The 27908-nt window shown below is 41.2% G+C and overlaps 1 protein-coding gene across 4 annotated transcripts in view; it reads right to left on the bottom strand.

The window, feature by feature from the left end:
* Positions 1-11312: 11312 nt before the first annotated feature.
* Positions 11313-27908, bottom strand: part of PDS5B (PDS5 cohesin associated factor B) — a 118534-nt gene continuing 101938 nt past the window's right edge. Inside the window, exons 30-35 of one of the 4 annotated variants that reach the window (XM_032982832.2) lie at positions 26567-26712; positions 24493-24592; positions 19661-20103; positions 19468-19569; positions 16334-16475; positions 11313-15507 (exon numbers count right to left, since the gene is read on the bottom strand). In XM_032982832.2, the coding sequence (XP_032838723.1) occupies positions 15472-15507; positions 16334-16475; positions 19468-19569; positions 19661-20103; positions 24493-24592; positions 26567-26712 (969 nt within the window). In that variant the 3' untranslated portion in view covers positions 11313-15471. Of the gene's footprint in view, positions 15508-16333; positions 16476-19467; positions 19570-19660; positions 20104-24486; positions 24593-26566; positions 26713-27908 lie in introns of all 4 variants that reach the window. The other 3 variants (XM_032982831.2, XM_032982833.2, XM_032982834.2) reach the window with 3 other exon arrangements.

Below are 27908 nucleotides of genomic sequence, written 5' to 3'. Positions count from 1 at the left end.
TACTCTTATGCTGTTCTTATTCTCCCCTAGGCACCCGTTGTTGGCCACTGCTGGAGGCAGTCTGTCTCTCTTGTACAGTACAGTTTCCCAGTACAACCACTTTTCCATTCTTTGATCTCCGCCTCTCTCCTCAGCAAATGCCAGTCTGGTCATGAACTCCAGTGCTTGACCTGGTTTCTAGTATTCACATCACACAGACTGGCACCTCCCACATCCTAAAAGAAACCCTAAGCCATCCCTGTGGGAAGGAAAGTTAAAATCCTTGCTAATAACTATTACATACGTAATGCAGGAAAAGGCCTGTTGGGTTTGTTTTGGCTTGGGTTGGATTTTTTTCTTCAGCAGATAAGACCTACGATGGAGACAGGACACACAGACTTATCCCTAGGGAATCCTGTATTAGTGGAAACAGTCCTGCTTATAGTACTGTGTCTGCTTAATAAAACACCCCATTTACCCATGAACATAACTCTTGAGAGTCTCAAGTGCTATAGGAGAGGACAAACCATGAGTTCAAATAAAACCTTTCTGCAATGAGGTAGAGGCTGCTCCATCAGCCTTTTATCTCCAGTTCTTGCCAGCAGAGCAGCTCTGCTGTCAATCTCTTGATTTGACCAATTTGGAGGGATAAAAAGACCACTGGAGCAACGGCAATAGTGTTTCTGTTCAAGATGCAGGGGCTGCAATTTTGTCTTCCTGTGACAGAAAAGGAAAGGTCTAACCTGCTCTCTCTGCTATAAGCAGGCCCACACATTGCAGAGGCCAAAACAGTACCGTCCTCATTAAAGGGGAAGAATATGGCCAAGCTCCAGGTAGCCATCCTTCTTGGTTCTTGCACCATGAGATAAATCATCTAAGTGTCTTCAACTGCTGCAAACACTCACCTCCTTATGTAATTCTCTAGTGCCTCGCTCCCGTGACTGGGATCTTCGTTGTAGGTTTCCTAGAAGGCAATGTAATGCAGAATCACAGAATACTCGAGGCTGGAAGGAACCTCTGTTGGCTAAACTCCCCACAAGGACCAGGGCCTGGAAACATGAGGCTTCTTCCAGTTGTCTGAAGGAGGCCTCAGCTACTACTTCTTCCTAATCAGGCAGTCTGTAGCAGACAGCGTCACCCCTGTTGGCCTGCCTGCTAATTGTGACCCATACATCTGGCTCCTCATCCGTCCCACCCAGAGCTCCGTGCACCCCCACGGCACTTGCACACAGGGCAACTCCCCCTCCTCACTTTCCTGTCCTAACCTTCCTTAAGAGCGTGTATCCATCCATGGTGGCACTCCAGTCATGTGAGCCATCTCACCAGATTTCTGTGATCTGATTTGGCTCACAGCCCTGCAACTGCACGCAGACCTTTAATTTCTCCTGTTTGCCCATCATACCACGTGCATTAGTGTACCGACACTTCAGAAGGGCACGCAGTTGTTCCAATTTCCCAGAAGAGGCATGAGACCTTCCCCCATAAAGCTCTGCTGTGCGTACTTCCTTTTCTCATAACTGGCCCCTTTTATTTGTTGACTCCCTTTGCTTGCCAACCTGATCCATCACTTGACGGCGGGTCGCCATTTCCCTGCCCTGTCATTACTAGTCTCCCCAGGCACGTCGTTGGTGCCCACATGGAAAAGCAGGATCCAAGCCCCCAGCAAGCCTCCCTAGATATCAGGTTGGGTCAGCAGATAGAGCCTCCCACTGCTGCCATTCACTGCTTTCCCCCAGTGCTACCAGCTGAGGTACTGAGCTGCACTGGAGGGAGCTTCCAGGCCCTGGTCTGCTGCCAGACACCGAATCTCTTCCCTAGCAGCAGATCTGCAGGGGGAGCAGGAGCCACGCTGCTGGGGTTAGAAGCCACCAGCTCCCAGCTTTTGTTGTAGTGGGCGTCCTGCTTTCCCACCCAGCAGACTCAGCCTTTAGCTCCTTGAGTGCAGCTTCTGGGGGTTTCAGGCTCGTGCACCTGCAGGGTCCTGGAGAAGGCCTGGTTGATCTTTCTTGTTATCCCTGATGCTGTGCAGCCACTGCCCTTCCTCCCGCGGCTCTGCTACTTGGCGATGCAGACCCTCGCAGGCACCCACCTGCTGTGGGCAAGAGCCCATCTCCCCAGCGCTGCTGCGAGGTCCCCGGCGTCCCTCAGCCCCAGCCCTGCGGAGCCGCGCTTGGGCCGAGGCTGCTGACATCGCAGGGGGGGATGACCCAACACTGCTGGGGGCTGTGCGCTGTGGCACATCCTCACCGTGGCAGGGCACGTCTCTGCTGCTCACGGCGAGGACCCTGGCTCTGTCCTGCGCTAACCGCTGCTATGGGGAGCCGTGTTCTCCACCAGCCGGCGCTTGTACAGGGCTGCCCTGAACCTGCTGGAAAGGTGTGTGTCCTCTTTGGCCAGGAACCAGCTGAGCAGGAGCTCAGAGCCCCCTTTCTTCAGGAGCAGGCTGGACCTGTTCAAGGTTGCAGTATCCTCCCCTGCAGCAGCACACTGATGCTCCTCAGAAGGCTGAAGAAGCCCTCCACCAACCCCAGCATCTCGCAACAGCCAGATTTCAAAGCAGAGCCCAGAAACTTCTACACAAACTGCTGTGTCTGTTGGCTGCCTCTGACAGATGTGCAGTTCCTCACACGCGTATCTCCAGCAACTCGAGTCTGCCTTCAGTGTTGGCAATCATCCGCTGAGGAATATTCATCTTGCCCTATCAAATAATATCAACATTCTTTAAACAAACCTGACTATGCTAAAGTAGTTATTCGCTTATTCAGATCCAGAATCCACCATGGTATCTTGAGATTTGAATTTAGTACTCAGTAGATTAGAAGGACCATGAATTAAGCCAATGGCCATACAGGGCCCTGAATATACATGACCTGTAATAATATTACATACTGCACTAACACAACAGTGCGTACACTCCTGGGACTAACAGCTAGAAATCAGCTAGAAGTCTGATTTTAAACGGCCTGCATGTGTGCAGGGATGCAAATATATATAGGCATATATACATGCACAAACAGGATAACCTATTTTGAACCCACACTTAAATACAAGTCAGAAAAATTAAGATGAACCAATCAGTTTTGTATTTGTTATCTTCTAAACTATGTTAATGCTCATCTATGGTGATGCTAAATGGCAGGTGAACTAAAAATTAATAGTGACCTAAATTTGCTAAGCCAGGGAAATTTTCCTCATTTCAGGAATCCCACTTCATAGGCTATGCTGTTACAGGAATGGGATCATAGGATAATTCAGGCTGGAAGAGACCTCAGGAGGTCTCTAGTCCCAAAGCCACTTGAAAGTAGGGTCAACCATAAGGTCAGGCCGGGCTGTTCAGGGCTTTATGCAGCTGGTTCTTCAAGACCTCTGAGGGAGACTCTGTAATCTCCCAGGGCAACCCATTCCGCTGCTTGACTGATTCTATTCTGGTCAGTTTGTCCTTGCACCCAGCCTTACACCCAGGTTCAGCTTCTGACTTTGTCTCCCTCTCTCCCCTCGTACGCTGCTGTGAAAAGCCCGAGTCCACCTCGGTAACCCCCCCACAGGGATCTGCAGGCTGCTCCTAGGTCCCCCAAAGCCAGGCTGAAGGCCCAGCTCCCTCAGCCTGCCCTGACCATCCTGGCGGCCCCTCCACTGAACTCACAGGAATTTATTACTTTCATATTTTTGGGGGTACTCAAAACTGGGCACAAACTGGTCTAATAAGCACCGAGTAGAGTAGCACTGAATAGAGGGGATAATCACCACCTCCTAATCATCTGCTGGCTTTGTTCCTGTTAATACACCCCCCAATGCTGTCTACCAACTCCCCCAGGTGATTTTTACATCTGCTGCCCAAACTAGTCGGTCCCTGACCCAGTGTCAGGTCCAAGGGTTCTTCTGGTGCAGGGGCTGGACTTTACGCTTGTCCTTACTGAATTTCACAAGGCGGTCCCACTCCTCCGAGGATTCTAGGTGCCTCAGTAGGGCAGCATATTGGCAGCCCCCTCCCATTTTGTGTCATCTGGGAACTTCATGAGCAAGCACTCTGCCATCTCCTCCTTTAACTGATGAAGATGTTAAACATAACACATCCCAGGACAGATCCCCGTGGCACCCCAGGTGTCACCAGCCTTGAGGCAGAGGAGCCCTTCACCCAGCCCCTGTTTCTACCCCTCCGGGTGACTGACACCTCCTCAGCCTTGACCCTGACTATTTACAGTCCCAAGAGCAAATCTTCACGTTTCAGTATGAACAGCCAGAATACCCGTTCTCCATCTCACCTCATTCAAACGTGGCCTGGATTGAAACGCTCTACGGATTACTGCCTGGCCCATGCCCAGGAGGGAGTTTAGCTTGCAGCTTCTTCCCATCCCAGGCACCACATCTTTATCTCCCAGCCCCATCCACTATGGCGCATTGAAACCTCTGCCTGGCAAGCTAACCTTGATCCCTGCCTTTTCTGTTAACTCTGTAACCCCCTGCTTTGACCTTGCACCTAACCTTTCCTCCCAAGTGGCTGGAGCGTTCCCTTGGACACAAGCTGGACAAACCGAGGGGAATCTCAACCTGTTCCCACTCTCCTTTCAGCAATGTAAGTTTATACTGCTCCCCTTCAGGAGAGAAAGTGTGCAATTTGGTCAGCACCTGACTGTTCGTGCAGCGTTCAGCAAAGTTACTCCTCTTTGCAGTGAGCTGAAATACTTTGCATTTTTTATTCAGAGAGACATTTTCTCAGTAAATCACCTGACCACCACCATCATCTCCGATCAGTGCATTACTTAAAATGGCCATCTAGAAGAACCTGCAAGTTTGCAGTTTTTTTATGCTTTTCTTTTGGATCCCTTTTTTTCCTAGGATATACTCAGGGTTTGAAAAGTGTATTTATTCTCTTAATCCATTCCACCATTTTTCATTTGTTATCAGTTTTCCTCTTGCATAGCTCTGGCTCTCAGCCACAGCAGATCTGTATAAACAGCTCCATGTTCCAGGGATGGTGGGAGACGAACCTTCCTCCTCGAGGGCTGTTTTTAATCGCTGCTGCTCATCAGAGACTTGCAGGCTAGTGACTGTACAACAAAGAGGAGAATGCAGCTGTTGTTGACAAAATAGGCAGAGCTTTAAGAGTTTTAGACAGGCTTTTTCTTGAGATAAACGTGGTTTTCATCATTTGTATTTGTGCTATTAGACACAACTAACAAGAAGGAACAGTACAGAGCGGATGGAAACAGCAAAAAAACCTGAGACAATACAGAAGATACATTCTATCTATTTGGGTTTTTTGTACATGTTGATGTTAATTTTAGCACATCACACTTACATTCTGAGGAGTTTTCTATGGCTGCTACCAATCTTTTATTGAACTCTGATGCTGCCTGCTATGTAGAGCAACAACACACCCTATTCTCCCCTCCCATGAGAACCTGAACTTTCTCCCTAGTTCGGTAACTCTCCCCTTCATAGCCACTAAGTCATAGACTGCTGTGGACATGAAGTAAGAATGATGGTTCAAATAAGGAAAATAATACCCTATACTTAAGTCTTTCAACCTTGTTTTCAGGACCATTTCACCAGTGTCTGCTTCAGCACATTAAAAATGTAAATGTGTAAGAAGGAAAATAAGAGGCCCAACCTAACAGGCCCCGGAGTTCCTACCAGTGGAGATTTTCACATGTGTGGACAGAACCCAAGACCACAGGATACCTGGGTTTTTCAGCATAGACTCATGACCTGCCCTCTCTCATGAATGTACATGTGACAAAACTGTTCCATTGAAGTTCCTACTCTGTAGGAAATTAAACCATCGGGTGTTTCAGAAGACTAACAACAAAAATGACAGAAAGTAAGAAAACGCACACATCTGTTACTTTAATAGCCATGGTTCTCTTACACGGTTCTATTTCTCTCTGCTATGTGAGACAGGAGTTTCCCCTTGTCATAGGCACAGCTGTCATGTTCTAGATTCTCCCGCCTCATACTCAGCATTTCAGTTCCTCTCAGCTGCAGGAACGTATCCATAGTAGGTACCAAAGAACAGGAAAAACAACTAGGATGCTCATGTCTCTCAAAGATCACCCACTATGCGCACACACTAACTTTTTCTTCGAGTGAGTTGGCATGTGCTCCATAAAAATGTTGCACTGTTTTTAGTGCAGTTAGTAGCTGGCTACTATCAAGCACTGGAGAAGGTTCTGAAAAAAAAAAAAAAAAAAAAAAAAAAAACGAGCAACCCAACATCATGATGTGCGTAGCATCAGTGTGCCAGATGATCCCCATCAGCTCTGGTGGTGAAATTTGTGTGGTGAAATCTGATTTTGGATTTGTGAAAGCATGGATGAGGCTGCATGCAGATGCACAGGGGATAACCAGAATACACCAGATCTTCAAGAACTGCTTCAGGAGTCATCTGAGTCCTGGCAGAACCCACTCTGACCACTGACCTCCTAAAAGTATTTCACAGAAGGCTTGGACACAGACTACTATCCTGTTTTATAGTTACTGGTTAGAAAGGGCAGGACACCTGCAGGGGAAATGAACAGCTTAAAAGATGTCTGAAGGTCTGAACCTATGCAGTTAAAAAAAAAAAAAAAAAAATCAAAATGCCTTCTGATACCAAGACTGCAACAGACAAATTAGACACCTAAAAGCAAAAGACTCACAAGAAAAAGACTTGAAGCAATTTCCTGGCCAAGATGAAACTCCCACTGCTTTTGAAATGAACATGATAAGAGGACTGGAGAAATGTGGCTGAAAGACAACAGAAAGGGATGTGAGGGTATCTCCCTGTGTCTAGTAGAGGTAACGGCTATCGGGAATATCACATTTCATTACCAATAATACGGAATTCAGAGGTTCAAATAAGGGATTCACTTTGAGAAGCCCCCCGGCTGTCTTAGTCATTCAGCCCAGGAATTTAAACACCAGAACACTTTGAGTGGTTTTCGTCCCTTTAAAACAAACTGGGGTGACCCAGCTACTTAACTACTTAGAAGTCCTCATCAGTCTTGAATTTAAACAGGGTGGTGGGTCCTAAGCATGGATGGCTTCAGTACTAAGGACTGCTTTTTCTTGCCGAGAACAGGAACTGTAGTAATGGGACTGTTTCCTCAGGTACAGAAGCAAAGTCACCAGTGACCTCCAGACCACCCAGGTGGACCTTGTTTGGGAAGGCCAAAGCCACAGCAGGTCCAAAAAGATGGGGGGTTGTCATCTGCTGTGTCTCTACAGCCCCTTCTTGAGCTGAGCTATCTCAGGGCATATTGACATAGCACTGAAATGTGTGCAGATACAGTGAGGTATCTTCAGAAGAACGTTCCCTGGTTTTAGTACTAACAATAAAGTTGCTTCTTCTGAGGACTGTAATGCACCCAGGCCCACCTAGATATGCAAAGGGAGATGAAAAAGTGGTTCTTTTCTAGAGTGATTTTTGAAACGTGTCCTTTTATCTTTTAGTATGGAGGTAAAAAGACTGAACTGCATGCAAAAACTATTCCCCACTCAAACAAGAGCCCCTGTAGGGTCAGGACGACAGAAGACCTTCCTCAGTAAAGCCCACCAAGTCAGTCTTAAGAGTGAATTATTTGCTGACAAGACAACAGACCACACAGTAGAAAAATGGCACACAAAAAGCTATTTCATCAGGAAATTTAAAGAAACAAACTTGGCATTAGGCACACTGTCCATACAAACTTACACAGCGCGTGAGGGAGGAGGGAGTAATAGAGCTCCCTGGAGACTGCAAACACATTCCCCGACCTGAAGCAGTAAGTTCTTCCTGTAAATGTGCATATACGTAGTCAGTGGCAAAAGGTTTGCAATTCTATGTGTACTATATAGACAGTATTTCAAAGCTCCACCTTCATTTTGTGGCTTTATGCCAAATATTTGTGTATAGAAACAACATATGGATGGTGTAAGTGTCTGTGTGTCAAACAGAAGGAAGGCCCCGACTGTGGAAAGCCGTTTTACAACTCCACGGGCTCCAAGAGGAACTGGTTTACAGTGAAAACAAGTATTTGAGGCTAAACACCATGTAAGATCTGTCTGTGGTGAAGGCTCTGGTATGTAGCAGCAACACACTACATATTCCATACTATTAATACTTTCTTTTTTTAGGTAGATCATAATTGTCTCTTTTAGCCCAATTTGCACAAACAGAAAACAATACAAAAGAAAACAATGTTCCAAATTCAACATCAAATAGTAGCACAGAAACCAAGACGGTAGAGTCACAAGTTTTGAACAAATTAATGCATTAAGTACGGATTTAAAGTGTTCTCCTGATACATTATTTTATCTAAACTAAATATGACAGCACTAAGTGACACTATTTCTGTGTCACGGCCATCTCTCACTTCCCTGCTTTGGATAAATACAAAAAAACAGAAAGCAGGCAATGGATGCTGATCCAATATTAAATACCAAAATTATAAAAATAAATAAACAATACAAGCAGCAAAGCATCTTAGGAAGAAGAAAACAAAATTCATTTTTAGATCTCTGCAGAGATTAAAATACTATCTCATGCAGAATTAGTGCAATATCCCAAACCTTGCTGTCACACATCTGTCAGGATAGTACCCAAGTACATAATCATTAGCAGTTGCTGAAGCCATACATATTTTGAGTAACTTTTCCTGTTCCTTCTATGAATACAAGAAAATGGTTTGGCAAAACTTGATCCTCCCCACTGCAATAATCTTAATTTTCTTTCACGTTCCTAGCAAAGACTTCCTTCTTCCCCGATACAAGCAGCGAGAAGGGAACTGAATTTCTGCCCAAATCCCTACAAATTATTCCTCCCTTTGGTTTACACTTTGTTTTGTATTTGGGAGCACAGAGTTGGCTGCTTATGCTTCAGGGGGGTCCTTACTTGCCATTTCATTATGCAGTGTGTGCCAGTGTTGGAAAACAGCTCCACAGGTTTGGAGAAGTACTATAACCTTGGAAGGAGCTCGGTTCACTAGACGTTGGGAAACTGAGATATCGAAATGTAGCAGCAGTTCAACTACTAGTTCTGTAGTTCAGCTACAGCACATGCACGCACCTTTTCTGATACGCACTGCAGCGGGGTAGCAGACAGATGACCAACCCGATGGCTGGGAAACGAGCAGCACGATGGCTGCATTTAGAAGCACGGAATATCGCAAGCTGGGAGAGACCCATGAGGATCTCATAGTCCAACTCCCTGTTCCTCACAGAACTACCTAAACCTAAAGCATATGAGTAAGAGCGTCGTCCAGACGCTCCTTGGACACTGACTGGCTTGGTGCCGTGACCGCTGCCCTGGGGAGCCTGTTCAGGGACCGGCCACCCTCCTGGTGAAGAACTGACGTCGCAGATGAGAAAGATTCGGAAACCTGGCTGGTTGGAGCCCACTGAGGGGAATGAAAAGCAGCAGTGACTGGGCAGAAGACACACACTGTCCTGTAGGAGAGGGCATATATATCTGAGGGAAGGGGAGAATCATCCCGGGCTGCTAAGAAGATCTACTGAAAGTAGTAGGAAAGGACCGCGTCATCAGGGTTTCACGAAAAGCTGCTAAGAAAAGAGGTCACGTTGAGAGATTTAATGAGAGGCACCGTAGGAGACTTCATCACTGGTGGCTATATATTGCTGTCTGCAGTGTGCACCTGTGAATACTGTTCCTAATGGCAGCTCTGAGAGCTCTGGTTTCCAGGTGGCCTCTTTTGCCTCATTTTTAGTGTTGCGTTTAAATGGATGTTGCCTTCACCTTCTCTTCCTACCCGTGGAGGTTAAAATCCTCTCTTGCCTCACTATTCCAAATTCCTTACTCATGACGTTTGTACTGAGCAGCAGCCATCACCCTCTTTCCACAAACACACTCCGGGCACCAGTCTCAATTCTAGGTGGGCTTTTACATATATTTCAACCCTCCAACCTCTTCCTCCAAATCAAAGCAAGCAACGTATCCTCAGTTCTCCTCTCAAATATGTCAATGATATCATCATCATCATCATCACTAACTTCGCTTCCCTCATCTAGGCGTTCATCTTGAAGACTCCTATCACTGGTCACCTGGTATCAAGTAACTGCTTTCCCATCTCTTATCTGTTGGCTGCCTACTGTTTACTCATCTCTCCAGCACCTTTCAAATTAGTAACTCATTTCTAATATCCCACTTTTCACCCAACACACCTCCACACACCATCACCTAAACCACACAGAATATAACAGAAGGTAAATAAACCCATCATTTTTCTCTCCCTTCCTCCTCCAGCTCTTCTCTTCTGAAACACTTATGGAAGGACAACAGTAAATGCCTTATGGGGAAAACACAAAGGCAGTTTCTGCTGCCTTTCGGTGTGCTGCAGGTCAAAGGCTACAGAGAAACGGTGGTGAACATCAGGTTCACATAACAGGTTACTGCGTTTATAAATATGGCTACAAAAAAAAAAAAAAAAACATCACTGCTTAAAATGAACACCTTATTGTTTTATTAAATAGGGATTAAAAACTCTTATGTTCTTCAAAATATTTTTAGTTTACAAGAATTTAATTTTGCTGAATAGAAACATACTACAAGGAACACAGAAACCTGTAAGCTTAAAATATATCTACCAAAAATCCAGCTGTTCCAAACCAGACTACTTCAAGGTGCCGTGACTTTAGAAGAAAGCTCTTTTACATTATCAGCATGTCTTCTCAACATACTAAAAAAAAGCTTTTTAGGGCAAGAATGTTTCATTCTAACACATTCTTTCATATTATAATACCAGTAGAAGTTACTACTACTTAGATTTCTACTACGTTCACGTGTTCTCTTACACTGCACGTCAGAATTTGAGTAACTGTCTTCTATCTCTAGAAAATTAATAAAATGCAATACTGGCAGAGACTTACAGAACCTAATTACCTAAAACCTGCAGCTCTCCGGATCCGTTCAGAACCACGTAACGAGTTTGTGAACTGCATTTTTTTTTTTTTAGTAATAAAATTACTCCCAAGCAAGCAGGCAGTGTATTCAATACTACTGCTTTGGTTTTCAAACGACTGCATTCCTTTGTATCTCCACAGATGAGGTAGAATATAAACCCCAGAAGCCCAGCTAGCCAGATAAAACACCTTATAAGATGTTATTCATCCTCCAAAGAAACTATGCGTTAAAACTAACTCAAGTTTACCGCATGATTACTGGAATGCTCATTTGCAGGGGTGGAAATCCGTATTTGAGATACTTTTCTCCTTCTCACATTGAGATGATATGAGGCTATCGCAAAGAATATACACCTTCATTATAGAAATTAAAGTACTACCCAAACCACATCATGTCTGTAGTGAGGCACTGAAAAAGTGCAAGTGTAAAACCTTTTCATTACCGCATATGCACACCGTGTGATAATATGTTTATTCTGCCCATACAAATATAATGGCACTTGGTGAACTCTGTGCAGAGGTCAGATCTTTTAGACAGCAGAATCTGAAGAACTTTAAAGCAAACTGGGTGGGTTTTCTTTTTCTGTATTTCTATCCCAGTTGCCAACATTCAGCTTCTTTCTTTTCCACTAGCAACAAAACACCAGAGGCTGTGATGGAGCAGGTGTCCCAAGAACACTGGGCGAACCCACTGGCACAGCAGGAAGTCTGCTTGTGTCTGTGGAGTGGCAGTCACTTCTGTCAGCGCTAGGAAACTGCACCTAAATCAGGAAATACCTTTTGTAAACGACGAAGGTGCAACGAATGGAATGGCAATCTGTGAGCACAACCAGAAACAAGGTGGTTCTACTCCTTCTGATGGATGACTCGACAGAGGGTCTTGGTCAGGTGAATTTTTATCATTTTGGTCATCACAGAGCTCTCAGACTAGAGGGATGACCACCCAGGACCCATCTTAATCCTGTGTTTGCAGGCACACCGCCTCGGGCAAACATGGTGGTACACCTGAATGTGTTCCTTTAAAAAGGTCTTTGTAAAATATGTACCGCACCTACCTTGATGAGGTAGAGATGTAGCAACCTCTACAATGCATTTCAATTTAAACACAGACAAGCTTTTAAAATATTTCCATCCACAAACTCAGAATTTTCTACGTCTGGGGCATACAGTTTTAAGACACGTATATGCTCCTTTCATCACATGCCCTGCGTGCACAAGTGTTAGAATATTCAAACCTATCAAAGTACTTGGGTTTGTACTTGTATTTGAGCAGGACGAATGCATTTAATAACTAACCCCACAGAACCACAGGGATGCAGACTTGCAGGGTTCAAAACCTATTGTGTGCGTTCACAATAGCAGACTTTGACAATCTGTCAAAACCTGCACGTGCAAAAAAAATAGCAAGAAAACTGCACACGCACCTCTATGTGAAGCTTGGTGGTGTTAGAGTATCACATAACAGATGCTATGCCAGAATGAAGTATTTAATCTTCAAGCCCAAGTTTTTTTACAAGTTATTCACAAATCGAGCCTATTCATTTTCAGTGGAAATGTCTTTAATATGAATGTTTTCCTGTAAAGTCTAATGGTTTTGTTCACACAGATTGAAATGTCAAAACAGGAAATGTCATAATGTTTGAAGAAGGGTTCAGTTTTGCCAGAAAATAAAGTCAACTGGCAGAGTCAAGTAGAGTTAATACAGGATTCTAGATTATCCCAGGTGGAACAGATGTACTCACACTACAACTTCCAAGCAATTTCATGTTTCCTTCCTATTAGTGGATTAGCTAGCCCTAAATATTGATTATCTCGGTTGATGACAAGTAAAAAATCCCATGCTTCTGGAATCAGAGCGTATTATTCTTAAACATTAGTATCAAGATCACAGTCACTCTTTGCATTTTGCATATGAACTACGGATCACTGGAAGTTTCCTGTTGCACTGCAGCAAGAGAAGGAAATGTAACAGAAATAAGCTTAACCTGCTGCAAAGTACAGCAAGATACTTCGGTAATCTCACAAAAATTTCATACTGGAACTTGTTACAGTGAGTTCAATTTGATCTTTTAATGTAATACAGTACATTTTTATAAACTTAACATCATCGAAGAAGAGCATGCTAACTGAATGTTAGCAATTTATCTTTTATACATAATTATACTCTACTGTAGCTACTGTATGCAGATCTCAAAATGTTAGTACATAAAATATTCATTTTCTTTATATGAGATGAGAATGAAATTAGAAGAGGTTTGAATATAAGAATGAAATATTTGCTGTGCCTATTTCTCAAGAAATAATGAGTTACACATTATAACCCAAGAAATCAACATTTAAATTGCAAAACTATAGTTTAAATTTACATTAAACATTATGATCAGTAATGTGCATCAATATTTGATGAAGTTTAACCTAACCATGTTTATGCACATAAAGCCTCAAGAGTCTGCAGCACTTTCAGCATCAATTTTTCATACTTTTGTATAAAATGGACTTAATGGTACATCTGCCATAAATGTTTTCAGTGCAATTCTGCCAGAGAGGAAAATATAAAGCTAGCTTTCAATCATTATCTACCATAAAAAACCCCCAACAACTTGCATTTGCACTGCTGAAGCATAAGTAAGCCGGTTCTGTTGTGCCAACTGTTTCAAAGTCAATTCAAATCAATGATAATTGGCTTTTTAGGCAGCATTTCCCCCACACGATAGGTATAAACGTTGAAAAGTTGAATACTGTGAATGGGGGGGGAGAGGGGGGGAGCGCGGGGGAGAAATAAAGCTGAGGCAGGATATTCTAATTGTTTATAATACCTTTTTCCATCGGTAACAAAAAAATAAAAAGCATAATGAAAAAATTCTGAAGGTTTCTTTACTAGTGATCTTATAGTTTGGAAATCAGTAAATCAGTATTTTAGTATTATCCTTTCCTCTAATCTGTACAGGCCACCTTGCAACTATAACTTATTTATTGATGAATTAGATGAAAATGCTCCATTATTCAATGAATACAATTTTCTTAAGTTAGAAACTGATTTTTTCACCTCTTGTCAACTGTAGGGAACCAGAAAGAGTACAGCACCTGAAATTATAGCATGTGCTTGGCTAAGCATAGTGTAGTAACCTATACATTTTGGTTCAAAGACACAGTCTGTAAACTGTAAAACTGCATACAGGATACCACTTTAAGTATTTTGTTTCTATTTTTTTGCAGATTATACCTAAAAAACCCCCCCGCCCAAAACAACCTCTCTATGGTAGCACAAAATAAAAATGGAGCTTCATTCAAATTTTGAATACCTTGACTGCAGTAATCAACAGCTGGTTATTCAACAAAAACTTAACTCGACATACCAAAAAAATTTGGCTCAAAAACAAAAACGAAACAAAAAGGTACAATAAACTCTCAATAAAAGGTTCTCTCATGAGGCAACCTACCATATACTACTGCTAGATACGAGTTTCCAAAAAAACATTACATCCCATTTTCAGCACATTTTTCATAAACATGCAACTTCACTATAAAATACAAAACACTTGGCTCTCAAGAACAGCTTTATAAAGACACACTGCATCAATAAAATTTTTCTTTGTGATTAACTTTACATTGTAATAAGAACTGTATTTTCACTAATGTTTATATATCAGATTTCATATTATAATGTAGTAATAATTTGCTCTTTGTGAACTTCACGTTCAGAAGGAAATATCTATACACATTAACATACTAGACTATTAAAAACTCAGTTACAGAATTTTATTGATACAGTAGATTAATAAAAACTGAGAGGGGAAGATAAAATGGGTAGGGTATTCAGTACATTATTTAATAACACACTTTTAAAATTAAAATATTTTAAATCCTTTTTGAATTTTCAATGCCACTAGAAGTCCAGAAGAGTCTGGCATCAATACTGAGGTGTAAAGCAAGTCAAACAACTTCTTTCACAATTTGCATCTCTTGTATTATTCTATCCAACATTGTTCAACTGTAAAAGAAAGTAATTTAGCACCTCTGATGATAGGTAGGTGCCTAAAGGTAAACACTAGGTTAGATTCATGGAGGAAACAAAGACCATTTTTTTTTGTATTTCTTTGTCTTCTCAACAAATAGTGGCAAAAGAAAGTGGCACTATTTGTTCAACTGATTTTTTTTTTTTTTTTCACAGTTAAATGTCAACAAGAGTACAAATACGAACACTGACAGATATTGCTTGAGATCAATTTTCAACAGCCTCTGTTCTTTTTTAAATCAACAGATCCAATAAACTGTGGGGTACTGTCAGTTTAAAGCCGCAGATAAAAGCTATACAAGCACTTTAGAAGTCAGAAACATTAAAAAAAGAACTATTTACAGTTTTCTTCTTTAGTTCATATGTCTACAAAGCCAGCGCACATTACACTTCACAAAAACCACAGTTAATGATATCAACATGTGTGTGGCTAAAGCTTGTGACCTAGGGACTGCAAATGCAGGGGCAGTAAAAGTAAAATAGGTTTTGTCTTTCTTTTCAGCAACCCCATTTGTGCACTAACAGCTTCATTCAGTCTCAAGCTTTATACTAAAAGCGTTCTTCAAAGCTTTCACCTGGAAGGCTGGTAACTACATGCTCACTCATCGCCTTTCCCTTTTGGAAGTTCTGCGACGGACCTGTTTGGAGAAAAAGTATTTTAAATGTTTTCACAGAAAAATTCAAGAATAAATGTATTTTACAATGGAAAAAAAAAAAGAAAAATCTTAGTCTCACGATAATGTTTGAGGAACCGTGTACAGTGTCATTCACTAGTCATTTTATCCCAGGTACAGATGTCAGGCAGTGACCAGGACATAACTGTGTTTCGTGTTACTGAGCCTGTGTCCTTCAAGTACTCAAAAATAATCTACCTTCCTTCTTCAGAGTGTTCACACACTCAGATGCTCCAATCAGACGTGTCCAAAAGTGTGAAGGCATTCACACTTACATTTGTAGTATTACTACTAACGTTACTAACATACTTGTATGACATACATGTAAACATAAACTTCTTTTAATGTCACTGCATATACTGGTAAGGGGAAGAAATTGGTTTAGGATTCTGCTCCAAGATTGCATACTTATTTTCCAGTACAATTCATTTTGTGTTCCTGTTTTGTATAAAGCAGCATTATTCACTATTATAGCCTAGCTGCAAAGAATGGGCATGAGTTACCTGAAAAATAACTCCCATGAGGTACTACACAAGCCAGGCAGACAAGATAGCAAAAGCTATACAGAACAGAAAATTTAAGATGCTTGACAAAACCTGACATCTTCTAAGAAATGCAGCTTCTCTGGGCAACTACAGCGCAGTGCCACTACACGCCAGTGGCAGCTGACAACCACCTCATTCATTTTAAAGGAGAAAGATTAAAGGTCTAAGAACAGGCAAAGTCATTCTCCAACCATCAATACACAGAGGACACCACAAAGACTCACAATCTCAGACATTTCCCTTACATTGATTGTGGAAACTTCCTCCTCTTCCATTACTTCTTCCTGGGGAACATCATCACTGACAGGTGAGCTACTCTGAAATACATCCATCTCTTCACTAGATTCATTCTCTTTACTGGCTGCTTGTTTGGAACGTCCTGCACGGCTACAATCAGAAGAAAAGTAAAGATCAGTTTCACAGTATAAAGGTCTGCACGTGCACGAGCTGTATGAGAGCAAACATTCTACTTCACAAGAACAGCAGCCTTAAACTTCCATGGTGTATGCAACACCTCTGCCTTACATACCCATCTAGTTCATCCACACACGAACAGAAGAAGTGGAACTGGGAGGCTGGACAACAGCATTTGAAAACAAAATTCTTCCAGAATAGAGGGCTAATCATACAAAGTTGAGCAATTTTTTCCTCTATAGAGAAAACACATTTTTCTCTCCAGTGCCAGAATATAGGCCAAAGAAGGTTGACAGAACAGCAACCACTGAACGGGAAGAGACAAGCAGCCAGAGACTGACTACTTGGGATTTTTTTTTCCCTTCCTATTCAGTTCCGTGAATAGATGTACTCTACTTCTGTAGGAGTTTATACACAACAAAGTTTGAATAACTGCATCTATGTTTTTACAGACCTAGAAGAACCCATGTTGCTATTTATGAAATTAATACTATAATGAACCTAAATGCAAATCTTCCAAGCTAGCTCTTGCTAAGAGCCAGGGATAATCAGGATAACAATACCTTAATCGGGATAATCAAGAACAATCAGTCAACAATATCTGAAATTGTCTGTGTTAATCATGGGAACTGAACCACAAGCAAAAATCACCCATTTGCTTAAAATGAGAGCTAGTCTAACCCATGCCTTAAAACAAAAGTCAACTAGATATGCATCTAAAATTACACAACTGCACCCACATGACCGTTTTGGTTTGGGTCATTAGCACAGTTCAGAATCAAGTCACTGAATCATCCCACTGAGTGCGGATGCAGTCTTGGTGTACTCAAACCAGGTGACTTTTTGGATTAAATTAAACCAGAAACTCTGTTCTAGGCAGACACCAAACGCCCCAGTAGGGGCATACAGATCCAAAACAACTGTCCTCTGACGGCAAACCACACACGTGGTGGGAGTTTTCAGTCCTGAGAACCACACCAAAACCCATACAAAATAAAATCTCTGAATTGCATACAGTAATTATAGTGTAGTGGGGGTTTCAGCACCAGCCAACCAACATGACATCCTTTGAGAAACAGTACAAATTAGTCCAATTTGTACTCAAGCCTTTCAAGATTGATACAAGCAAGAGAATTGAAAAGAAAGCAGAATAATTATTCACAGAGTAGGCTTATCTTTTCACATACTACAAAAATAAGCCAGTTCACATGTGTTAATTGGTAGCCCAATTAGCTACCACCAATAGGTTATACACTATCATCTCATGGGTAAAATCCCAAATTCTTACGCCAAATCCACCATCAAGAAGCCCAGAAAGGTTTAAGCATTTGGATTAAATACAGTCTATCTTGTAAACACTGCACTGCTCAGACTATCAGCCCCCTCCAGTTCCAACTGCTGTAGGTACGTATGGAGAACAGGGAGAAAGGTCTGACTACAACGCACTTTGAAGACTGTGGATTTACTGTGGTCTCATCTTTTTCTTGCAGATTTGGAAAAAGGACAGCAAAAATTTGGGTGATCTGATCACAAAAAAAGAAAAACCACAAAACAACTTTTTTTTTTTAATGAATTCTAGAATATATCCAACAACTCTGAAACCTGAAACAACCTACTTGGGCTCCTCATGCCAGGAATGATGTATATACACATGTTACTGATCACGTGTACTCCTACAGCTTGCTTTCTGTTTAAAATGGGGTAAGGAAACACACTAAGTTCACTGATTTCACTGAGAAGTGAATCAGAAGCTATTTACTAACGGACATCTTTGCCAAATGCCACGTAGCACATCACCCAACAATAACTTGTTGGCACGTCTTCTCTGCGTGGCAGTAGCAGTTTCCAAATCTTGTTCCACTGCACGTGTAGCAGTGACTTCTGTGGTAACCAAGACTGTGCCGGGACCTGTGTTTCTGATTCCCGAGTGAAAGAGCAGGAGAGGTCTGACCTGAGGCAGGGAGACAGAACACTGGACAGGCCGGGATATGGTACCTGTGAACCACCAGAACATGCGATCTGGTGCAAAAGTAGAGTTTGAATTGAGGGTACGAGCCTGTTCAGGCAAAGATCTCCAGTATGGAAGATCTCCAGAGACAAGCAAATTGGCGCATTAAACTGCCAGAGGAAGATCAACATGCTGCTAACTAAGCTCAGAAGCTAGAAAACCAACCAACAGAATGCTACAAAATGCCAGACTGAAGATTTCCCTAAATAGTGCCTTAAGGAATTTATCACCAGGTTCTGGAAAAGTATCCAACAAATCTGAGCTGCAGTTTGGTATCAGCGGGCAACTAATTCCTGTCCACTTGTACACTTCTGCTTTACACACATTGCATATACAAGTACAGAAAAGGTAGATACACCTGTAGCTTCCTAGAGTAGGCAGAAGAAACTTAAGCTAGCCACAGAGTTTACCTTTATTTTGGAGCCTGATACGCCTCAGAATTTTCAAGAGCTACTATCCTTCATAGATTGTAGCACATTCGATTCATTTGGAAATGATTCAAGTGGATAATAAGAAGGCCACAAAATAGAAAGTAAGCGAACATTAATTTAAGGAGAATCAGAATAAACTTAGTTCTCCACAATACTGTTTCACCACAGTAGCAATTTGATTCTTCCTCCCTATCCAAACCAAATGGGAGCACTTTTCGCTCCTTGAAGTCCTAATAAGGCCCTATCTTCAAGGCCCTCATGCGCTTTATTGACTTTTCTCCTAGAAGAGCAAAGCTATGTATATGCTACCTGAGCACATTAAACTTAATCATAGCCTCTTGCTCTGGTTTGAGATGTTCTAGGAGAAGCAGTTAGGGAAAATATTTTAGAAATAACAATGGCAATTTATTTTCTTAACTGTCAATTAAAGCATTGTGAAATGTTTTCAGTAAATGATTGTTTGGGGGCAGAGAGGCATATTTTTAATTTTCACTAAACACAAATTTAGAAAATATTCACCACTTACACTTTTTTTTGCTGTGATGGTGGTGTTTTTGATGGCCTTCCTCGTCTTTTCTGTGGCGTAGATTGTGCTGATTCAACTGTACTAGTTTCAGATGGTTCTGCTCTGTTTTGAGGAAGACCCAAATTGCAAAGTATCAAATTATAACTAATGTCCAAGGACAAAAAAGATGCAGCTTACAAGAGGATGAACTTACCTCTGCTGTGTTCTTTTCGGTGTCCTATTTTGCCTGCCTTTTGGTTTTTGTTCAATGTTTTCAGTTTGCCTTTCTTCCTCCTCCTCCTCCTCTTCTGCTGCAGCTGCTGGTGGCTGTTTTTTTTTGCTCCTTTTTGATGACTTTGCTACTGGTTCTTCCTTTGGTGTTCCCCCATTATTTGCTTTGGGAGGGCGTCCTCTTCTCCCTTTCTTTGGTGGACTATTCTGTTCATCTTCACTTTCTATTACATCTTCTTTTAGCCTTTTTTCCTCTTGCCATTGTGTTTCATCAGATTCTGAAACAACTGCAGGTCTCTTCCTTCCCCGTTGGCTACCTCTAAGTTTCTGCTCCTGACCCAGTTTATTCAGATCATCAATGCTTAGTTTCTCTTCTGAATCTGTGATTGCTGTTTTCTTCCTTCCTCTAGGCTTCTCCATCTCTGACTGAAAAGGTAACATTATATCTTTAAATTAAAAAATTAAATTGCCATATTAAATTGTCACATACGCAAAAGCTACAGAAATTTCTCCCAACAAGACAAAGAGTCCTCAGGTTACACAAATTGTCTACTAAGACTGCCTACCATACCCATTTCAAAAACCTTTGCAAAAGTATAAACACATACATACATTTTAAATGCCAGATAAAGAGAGAAAGACTATTTCAAAGGTGAGCAGTTAAAACACCCAAGTGCGTAAGCTCTTCCTCATCAGCGATGTAGAACACAATTAGCTAGAATGGCCATAACTGTGTTTTTATCAATGGAAAATATGAAGACAGAAAGGATGGAATTGTCAACCTATGGCTTCGGGTCTGTTGTGAGCTTCAGGGTACTTATGCCTGGTTCCCATGCTGGCAGTGACAAAGCACTAATAAAGATGATGGTGGACAACCTGAATTTATAATTGCAGAAGGAAGCACGGGAATTAGCGGTAGCTGCCAAAGCACTGCTGTCAGAGCTGCACTAAGAGTCAACATTTGCTCTACACAGAAAAACAAAGCAAACCAAACATCCAAACCTTAAAAGAATCATAGAATAGTTTGGGTCAGAAGGGACCTTTAATGATCATTTCATTCCGAACCCCTGCTGTAGCCAGGGACATCATCTATTACATCAGGTTGCTCAAAGCCCCAGCCAACCTGACCTTGAACACCCTCGATGGAGCATCTACAATGTCTCTAGGCGACTCATTCCCGTATCCTACCACACATTGAAAAAAATGTCTTCCTTATGTCCAGTCTAAACCCCACCTCTTCCTTTTTAAAACCAGTGCCCCTTGTCCTGTCACTACAGGCACTGCTAAAAAGTCTTTCTCCATCTTTCTTATAAGCCCCCTTTATATACTGAAAGGCCTCAATAAGGTCTCCCTGAAGCCTTCTCTTTTCCAGGCTGAACCCACCCAACTCTCTCAGCCTTTCTTCATAGCAGAGCTGTTCTAACCCTCTGACCACTTTTTGTGGCCCTCCTCTGGACCCGCTCCAACAGGTCCATATATTTCTTGTACTGGGGGCCCCACAGCTGGACACAGCACTCCAGGTGGGGTTTCAAAAGAGCAGAGCAGAGGGGCAGAATCACCTCCCTTGACCTGCTCTCCACGCTTCTTTTGATGCGGCCCAGGATACGGCTGGTTTTCCGGGCAGCAAGTGCACACTGTTGGCTCCTGTCCCATTTTTCATCCACCAGTGTCCCATAGTCATTCTCTGCAGAGCTGTTCTCAATCCATTCATCCCCCAGCCTGTATTGATGCCGAGGATTGCCCCGGGGCCAGATGCAGGACCTTGCACTTGGTCTTGCTGAACCTCATAAGGTTCACATGGGCCCACTCCTCAAGCCTGTCAAGATCCCTCTGGATAGCTCTTCCCTCTAGCATATCAAAAAAGGCATAAGCCTTTCTGAATAATAAGCTTTCAGAACAGAAACTATTCCTCCACCTCTTCATGCTCTAGTTCTCTAAAGTGCACAGTAAAGAACCATCAACAGTGCAAAAATTGCAATAAGCAGCTATTGGCGTCAGAAGGATCGCTCCACCCAACACCAACCCGGGGGGCGGAATTCAAAAAAAATATACCCACCTACCATTTCATGGGGACCATGACTATTTCACTTTGGACCATGAAATGGCCTGAAAGTCCAAATATTTGCAGTATTTCACAGTTTCATACCAATGCTTATTTCAAACTAACATTGCTGTATTTCAACACATAGAAACACTCATTTATAAGTATTTGCCACACTGCAATTGAACCTACATAATGTTTGTTATGCCACTTAAAACCAGATTGAATTTTCTTTTTCCTTCACATCTCCCTTGTGACATCAGATAGATGTCAGCTTACAAATATATGCCTCCACTTTATCCATCAGCCCTGGTCAAGAAAAGCATGAAGAGACTCTTGAAAGCATGTGAAAAAAAAGTAAAAGGAAATGAAGTACAAAATACTATACTAGAAGAAAATAAGAAAAATGTTTGAGCAATGATGGCATCTGCTGCCAGTTCACAACTTCAGTGACAAAACTGTTCATCTAGATCAGTGACATCCTCATTATTGCCTGTTCAATTTGCCTTTACAGTGATTGTGCACATCTGTCATTGCAGCTGCTTTGACCAGGTAAGTCGTCGTAGCCAAGTTTCAAAGTGAAGTTTCTGCCTCGAGTTAAGCAGTGTCCCACAACCTTAGAATTAACGTGTTACTCTATGATGTAATCCTGACAAATATCCGGAATATCGACATCTTTAAAACAGGGACTTTCTGCTCCCTGATTAAGTCTGATTCTCAGTTAATGATTACTATAATCTGCTTTCCAGCTCCAAAAAAAAAACCAAAAATGAATTCTGAATCACTGACCTTAAGCAGCTTGCTTACATATTCAAAGTGAAATACAAATGCCCTTACCAGTACTCAAAATACTGAACTGCTTTACCACTTAGCTTTGTCAGTTACCAATTCAACCTAATGCTTCTAACCATGAATTGCATGCCAGCAACAGTTTGGACTCAGACTTTTCAAGGTTAACAGCTGAAGCGACATATCACTTCATATTTACACTTCAAGACAAGCAAAAATTCAGAACATTTTTTCTAGTCACTAGCTTATCTCCGAATCAACCTAGAAAAATGCAACAGACTGAGATAATGGGGGAATAGAGAAATATCAGAGTCAAAAAAATAAAGCAGCAGTGACATCTGACATAGGACATCCTTAATGCATTCTAGAAAATCCAATTGTAATATCTGATCTTGATTGTATTATTACTTTTTTCATGCATATCCCAAATACTGCAAAGTTTACAGACTGCCAACTGTTATTAAGGCACAAAGAACTGAAATTTGCTAGTGGTATGTGAAATTCTTATTTGAACTGCTCTTAGAATTACAATGCAATTAGAATTTTCTTTGGTAGTTTATTTTTCTGCATTCTGATACAGATGTAAATACTGCTTCAGACAATATTTAGCTCGTTTATAATCTCATTAACATATTAAAGCACTACATCTGAGTGAAAGTCCAAATCGTTTTTTGTATCCTCGTTAGGAAGCCTTAGCACTACTGGTCTACAGAAATACATAAATCCATCAGTAAGAATTAGCAATGACAAGGCTACCACTTTCAAAGGCCTGCCACTCCCGAGGGCCTTGGTTAGTGGTCAGTCGCTAAATCCTCTCTCTAAGACAGCCACACACCTAATTTCTCCGGAACGATCCTGAGGCTGTAAGAGAGCATAGCAGTGACACCGTTCTGCTACCCCTTGGGGCTCGCTGTTCTCCCAGAACAGTTTATCTAACAGCCCAGGCAATGTGCTGCTTCCTCATTAAGACTGTTCTGCACCACACTGGACTGCGTTTGTCTAAGCATCCGTTAGCTAGCTCACTAACAGCCTGCTGAAGAGTGTATTACTCACAGACAGCTACAACTTCTACTTGTGATACCTGCCATTCAGAACCAAGCGTTTGCCTGCCTTCACTGCAGTACAAGCTGCATACAAGAAAAAAGAATCCATACGGCTATTCAGATAACTCTTCCTTGAACTTCTTAATCCAATGTTAAATCATGATGCCCTCTTGGTAGTCTAGATAACCAGAGAACAAACAGTTCTTTCTGACAGCTGTGAGGAATAGCAACACACATCTGGCTGGAAAGGAAAACATGCCTTAGCACCAGTGATGGGACAGTACAAAAAAGGGTGAGAACTGTAATGCCTCGACACTGTAATTTCTAGCTACAAGCAAAAAACCATGTATGATACCAACTTTTACAAGCTCAGAAGGCAATCTGAAATTTCACAGATTAAACCACTCCCCTAGAACTCTATTATAGTTGATCATTCTCAAACGAATCCAACTAATTCTTCCAAAGCTGTATTTCAAGTAAACATTAAGAACACACACACACACAAAAAAAATCTCTATTGTATATTGGGGAACAGAAGTCCAAGGAAGCTATCAACTTAAACGATGTCCCAAATGCTTCATCAACAAATCCTGAGAATGAGACAAACTGTGGAGTAGTTCTCAGCCACCTAGCTCTAGCAGAATCTACCCCTGTCAATATTATCAATATCCTGCAAATCATAACTGGTAACCTTAAAAGCTTACAGGAATTGTCACTACAATGCAAAGGTAATGTAATGTACACATGAAAACCAGACAAATTGAACCTTTTTTTCATGTCCAACTCTAAACACATTTTCCAGTAGTTTATAACATCAACTCAGTTTTATGTTTCATCATATTTTCTTGAATGATATCAAGTACCACTGCATTAGTTTTTGTTTTAAAGTTCTGGTGATTTAAAATGAAACATCTGCAATGCAACCAAACAGCTCACCCTTACAATATCAGAGTCGTCCCTTTTGTCGGTTTTCTTCCCTGGTAAGGGCGAAGTCAACGCAAATTCTTCATTTTCACTGTGGTCCATTTCAGTACTGTCCAGCCTAGAATGAATAAATATTTATTCTCCTCATTATTATAATACAGAAGTCAATCATTAAAAAAAAAATACTAAGAACAACAATCTTCAGAAGAAATCTATTTCTAAACCATGAACAACCTAGCAGAAACAACCTTTTACCCACCACACACATCACAAACCAGAACATCTAAGTCTCAGGACAAAGGTGTCTATCATAAGCCAAACTGAATTTTCTTTTTTCACTGGGAAAGATAAGCAGCTTATTGAAACAGAATAGCCTTATTGAGTTTCAAGAGATCTGTGTGTTTGCATACATTTACATACACTTTCACATACCAATCAAAGAGTTCCACAGACAGACTAGCCAAAGCACACACATTTTCCTACGGTGAGGTTTAGAGATCAGTTCATCCCTCACCTTTTTGCTGTTATTTAGGGCAGCCATTCCATTTTTATTTCAGTTTCTACATATGTAAATGTGGACAATACCACCTGCATATGTAAAACACTGAAACACACAGACAAAAATTTACAAAAGCCAGTACACAAAGTCATTTTGTTTCATCTGCCCTGGGGTAGGTAAAAGCAATGTTTTAAAATAACAATATATGTTTTTTTAATGAAAAGAAATATGCTATGTGCTGAAATGAAAAGTGGTACTCAAATGCACAAACTCTTAACACCCTGGCCTGGGCACTGCCTAGACTGAGAAGGACATTCTCACTCCGACAAGTATAAAATCTGTAATAACTGTGACATAAGCAGAAGCTCAGCTTTTATACATTGTCTTAACAGATGCAAGCTTGCATGTATATATTCAGTCATACTGATTTAGAAATACCATGCATACTGAATCATTACCATCACTTCTAGAGGACTTTTCTTCTTTGGTATCTCTACTCAAAACACTAATCAGTTTAATTTAGGCAAACCGGGGAGATCATAAAGACGACAGAACACCTTAGGCTGTGAGCACAGCATATTTTAAAATGAACTGGATGTAGAACAGTACTGGTCTCAGATTCATTTCACTGGATACAGAGAAGAATCTGGATTCCAACCTGTCTTTAGCCAAAAAATGTATTTTGGCATGTGAACCAGCATCATTTGTACGAAATAAGCCTTTCTGTGGACTTTCCATCAAGCTGAGACGTACTTCTTGTAAAACACTACACTACATTTATAATTATTATTATATATTAAATAGTCACAGAAGTACCAAATGAGAAGTCTTATTTCTAACCATAACACTTCCTCAGAATCTTGAAGTAATGTGAGAAAATATTAATAGTGTGGGCTATTCAATCTCTAAATGTCTCTGAAAAAAAAATTATAATGAGACTTTCAGTTAAAAAAAAAATAAGACAATACAGTAACTGATGAATAACCTAAAAAATTGACATAAAGTAAGCTATAATTTTTAAAGACACATAACTAGAAGATGACTTAAGTTGCATTACAGTACCTTCCCCTCTCTACCACAGAAGGAATCTAAAAACCCAAAAATGTTTATCTGTAAAGTCCAGCAAAGTGCAGGACAAATTTAGAGGAAGAAGTCATGTGAGATCACAACAATGGCCTACGAGTCCTCACTGCCTATGATGTCCTGTTAACACTACAGCAGGCCACAAGGTTCCTAGGAACTGCAGATGTATACATGCATGCATATATATACACACACGTGTGTATATACATACATACATCTGGGGGGGGTTATATGTATTAAAAAATGAAACAAACATACGAGGTTCTCCTTCCCTCCTACAGCCAACTCTGGATGGGATGTGATTCTGGTTTTTATTTTTTTTTAAAAGCAAATTTATTTCTGGGGTTAGAAAGCCAAATTCATGGTTTCAGTTATACCGATGTGGTACTATAACTTTACTTCAAAATAAAATAATAAAATTCTGATTCTCACTTAGAAAACATTACAGAAATATTCAAAGTTTCCATTACAAATACTTGAAATATCAAAGCTCCTTTGTTGTCTACCAACCTCCCTTTGATCCTTCCTGGAGAGCTTGGATTTGAACTGCTGCTGGCATTGCTTACAGTTTCCATTCGTGAAGATTTGGATTGAGACTGCTTGCCTGCTGACGAAAGAGGCTTATTAACTGCTCCAAGAACATTGGCTGCTTTGGGCTGAAACCAAAAATATATTTCCTTTATTTTAAGCTACAGGTTTAGATATTGTTAACATGTACTATGCTTAAAATATTAACAGATTTCACTTTCTGCTATCAATATCTTAATTTTAACACAAAGCAATAAACATTTTCATACCAAAGTTACACTAGACACCAGAAGGAAGCTGACAAAGCTGTAATCAAATAGCTAGCTGCCACCAAAAACTGTATTCTCCTCTGTACCCTTATGTTCTGTCCTCTTCTCACTGGTAGTACTGGGTGTTCACCTGACCTTGCAGTAAACCACTTCAGCAGTTTTTGTGCAGTTTCCTTCTGCTGACCTATCTGCCTGAAGCAGCTCACCGTTTGGATCAGATAAGCATTTGCACCGGCAAATCAGAAAGAGCAGCAGGACAGCCCTTGCAGCAGAGAAGCCATTAAACTGGCCTGGCTGTAATGGCAAACCACGCTAGTTTCAACTGGGAATGAATGAGAACCTCAAAAATCAAATACTGTGGAGGAGATACAGACTTTGTGCACAGATTTTAAAATGTTAGGCTTTTAATAGGTGTCAAAATTTCCAGACACGGGTGGGCTTCAGGTTATTCATTTAAGTGGATTATCTTTCAGACATGCCAAATACCTCCAGCTCATACTAACTTTTGAGAGAGTTGAAATTCAGTTATTCCTAAAGAGAATATACCTTTATGCCAGACGCCCACATACAAAAAAGTTCAATCAAAGACCATTCTCTATATTTCTCATTATCTAGGATGATCTATCTTATATTTCAATACTTGATTCTAGCTATGTCTAAAGTTAGTGGCAGCTAAAAAAAGAATTCAACATGCATATCATAGCAGCTTTGATTGTTCCTTTTTCAGAGATATGCACCATGGATGTGCTGGTTATACATTTATAGCCAGAGGTAATTTTACACTTACACCAAATATTCACTCTGCATATCCTTTCCAAAAATAGACCTTGGAGAACAAAATCCAGTTTCAGAATTTACATCTATTAGTTCAGAACTTAACATGAATCGATAAACGAACACAGAAAGAGCTCAGAGGCAAAGAGATGTGCCAATCCACACTGAACTGGACTTCCTGCTAAGGGGGGACCAACACTAACAGGGCCTGCACTAACAGCTCCTCCCTTACCACAGAACCTACACTCACAGCCTCGCTGCCCTCAGATACTGTTCTCTGC

Source organism: Tyto alba, unplaced genomic scaffold, assembly GCF_018691265.1.
Source record: "Tyto alba isolate M040663 unplaced genomic scaffold, T.alba_DEE_v4.0 Super-Scaffold_2, whole genome shotgun sequence".
Lineage (NCBI taxonomy): Eukaryota > Metazoa > Chordata > Aves > Strigiformes > Tytonidae > Tyto > Tyto alba.
This window is presented reverse-complemented; position numbering and strand designations above follow the sequence as displayed.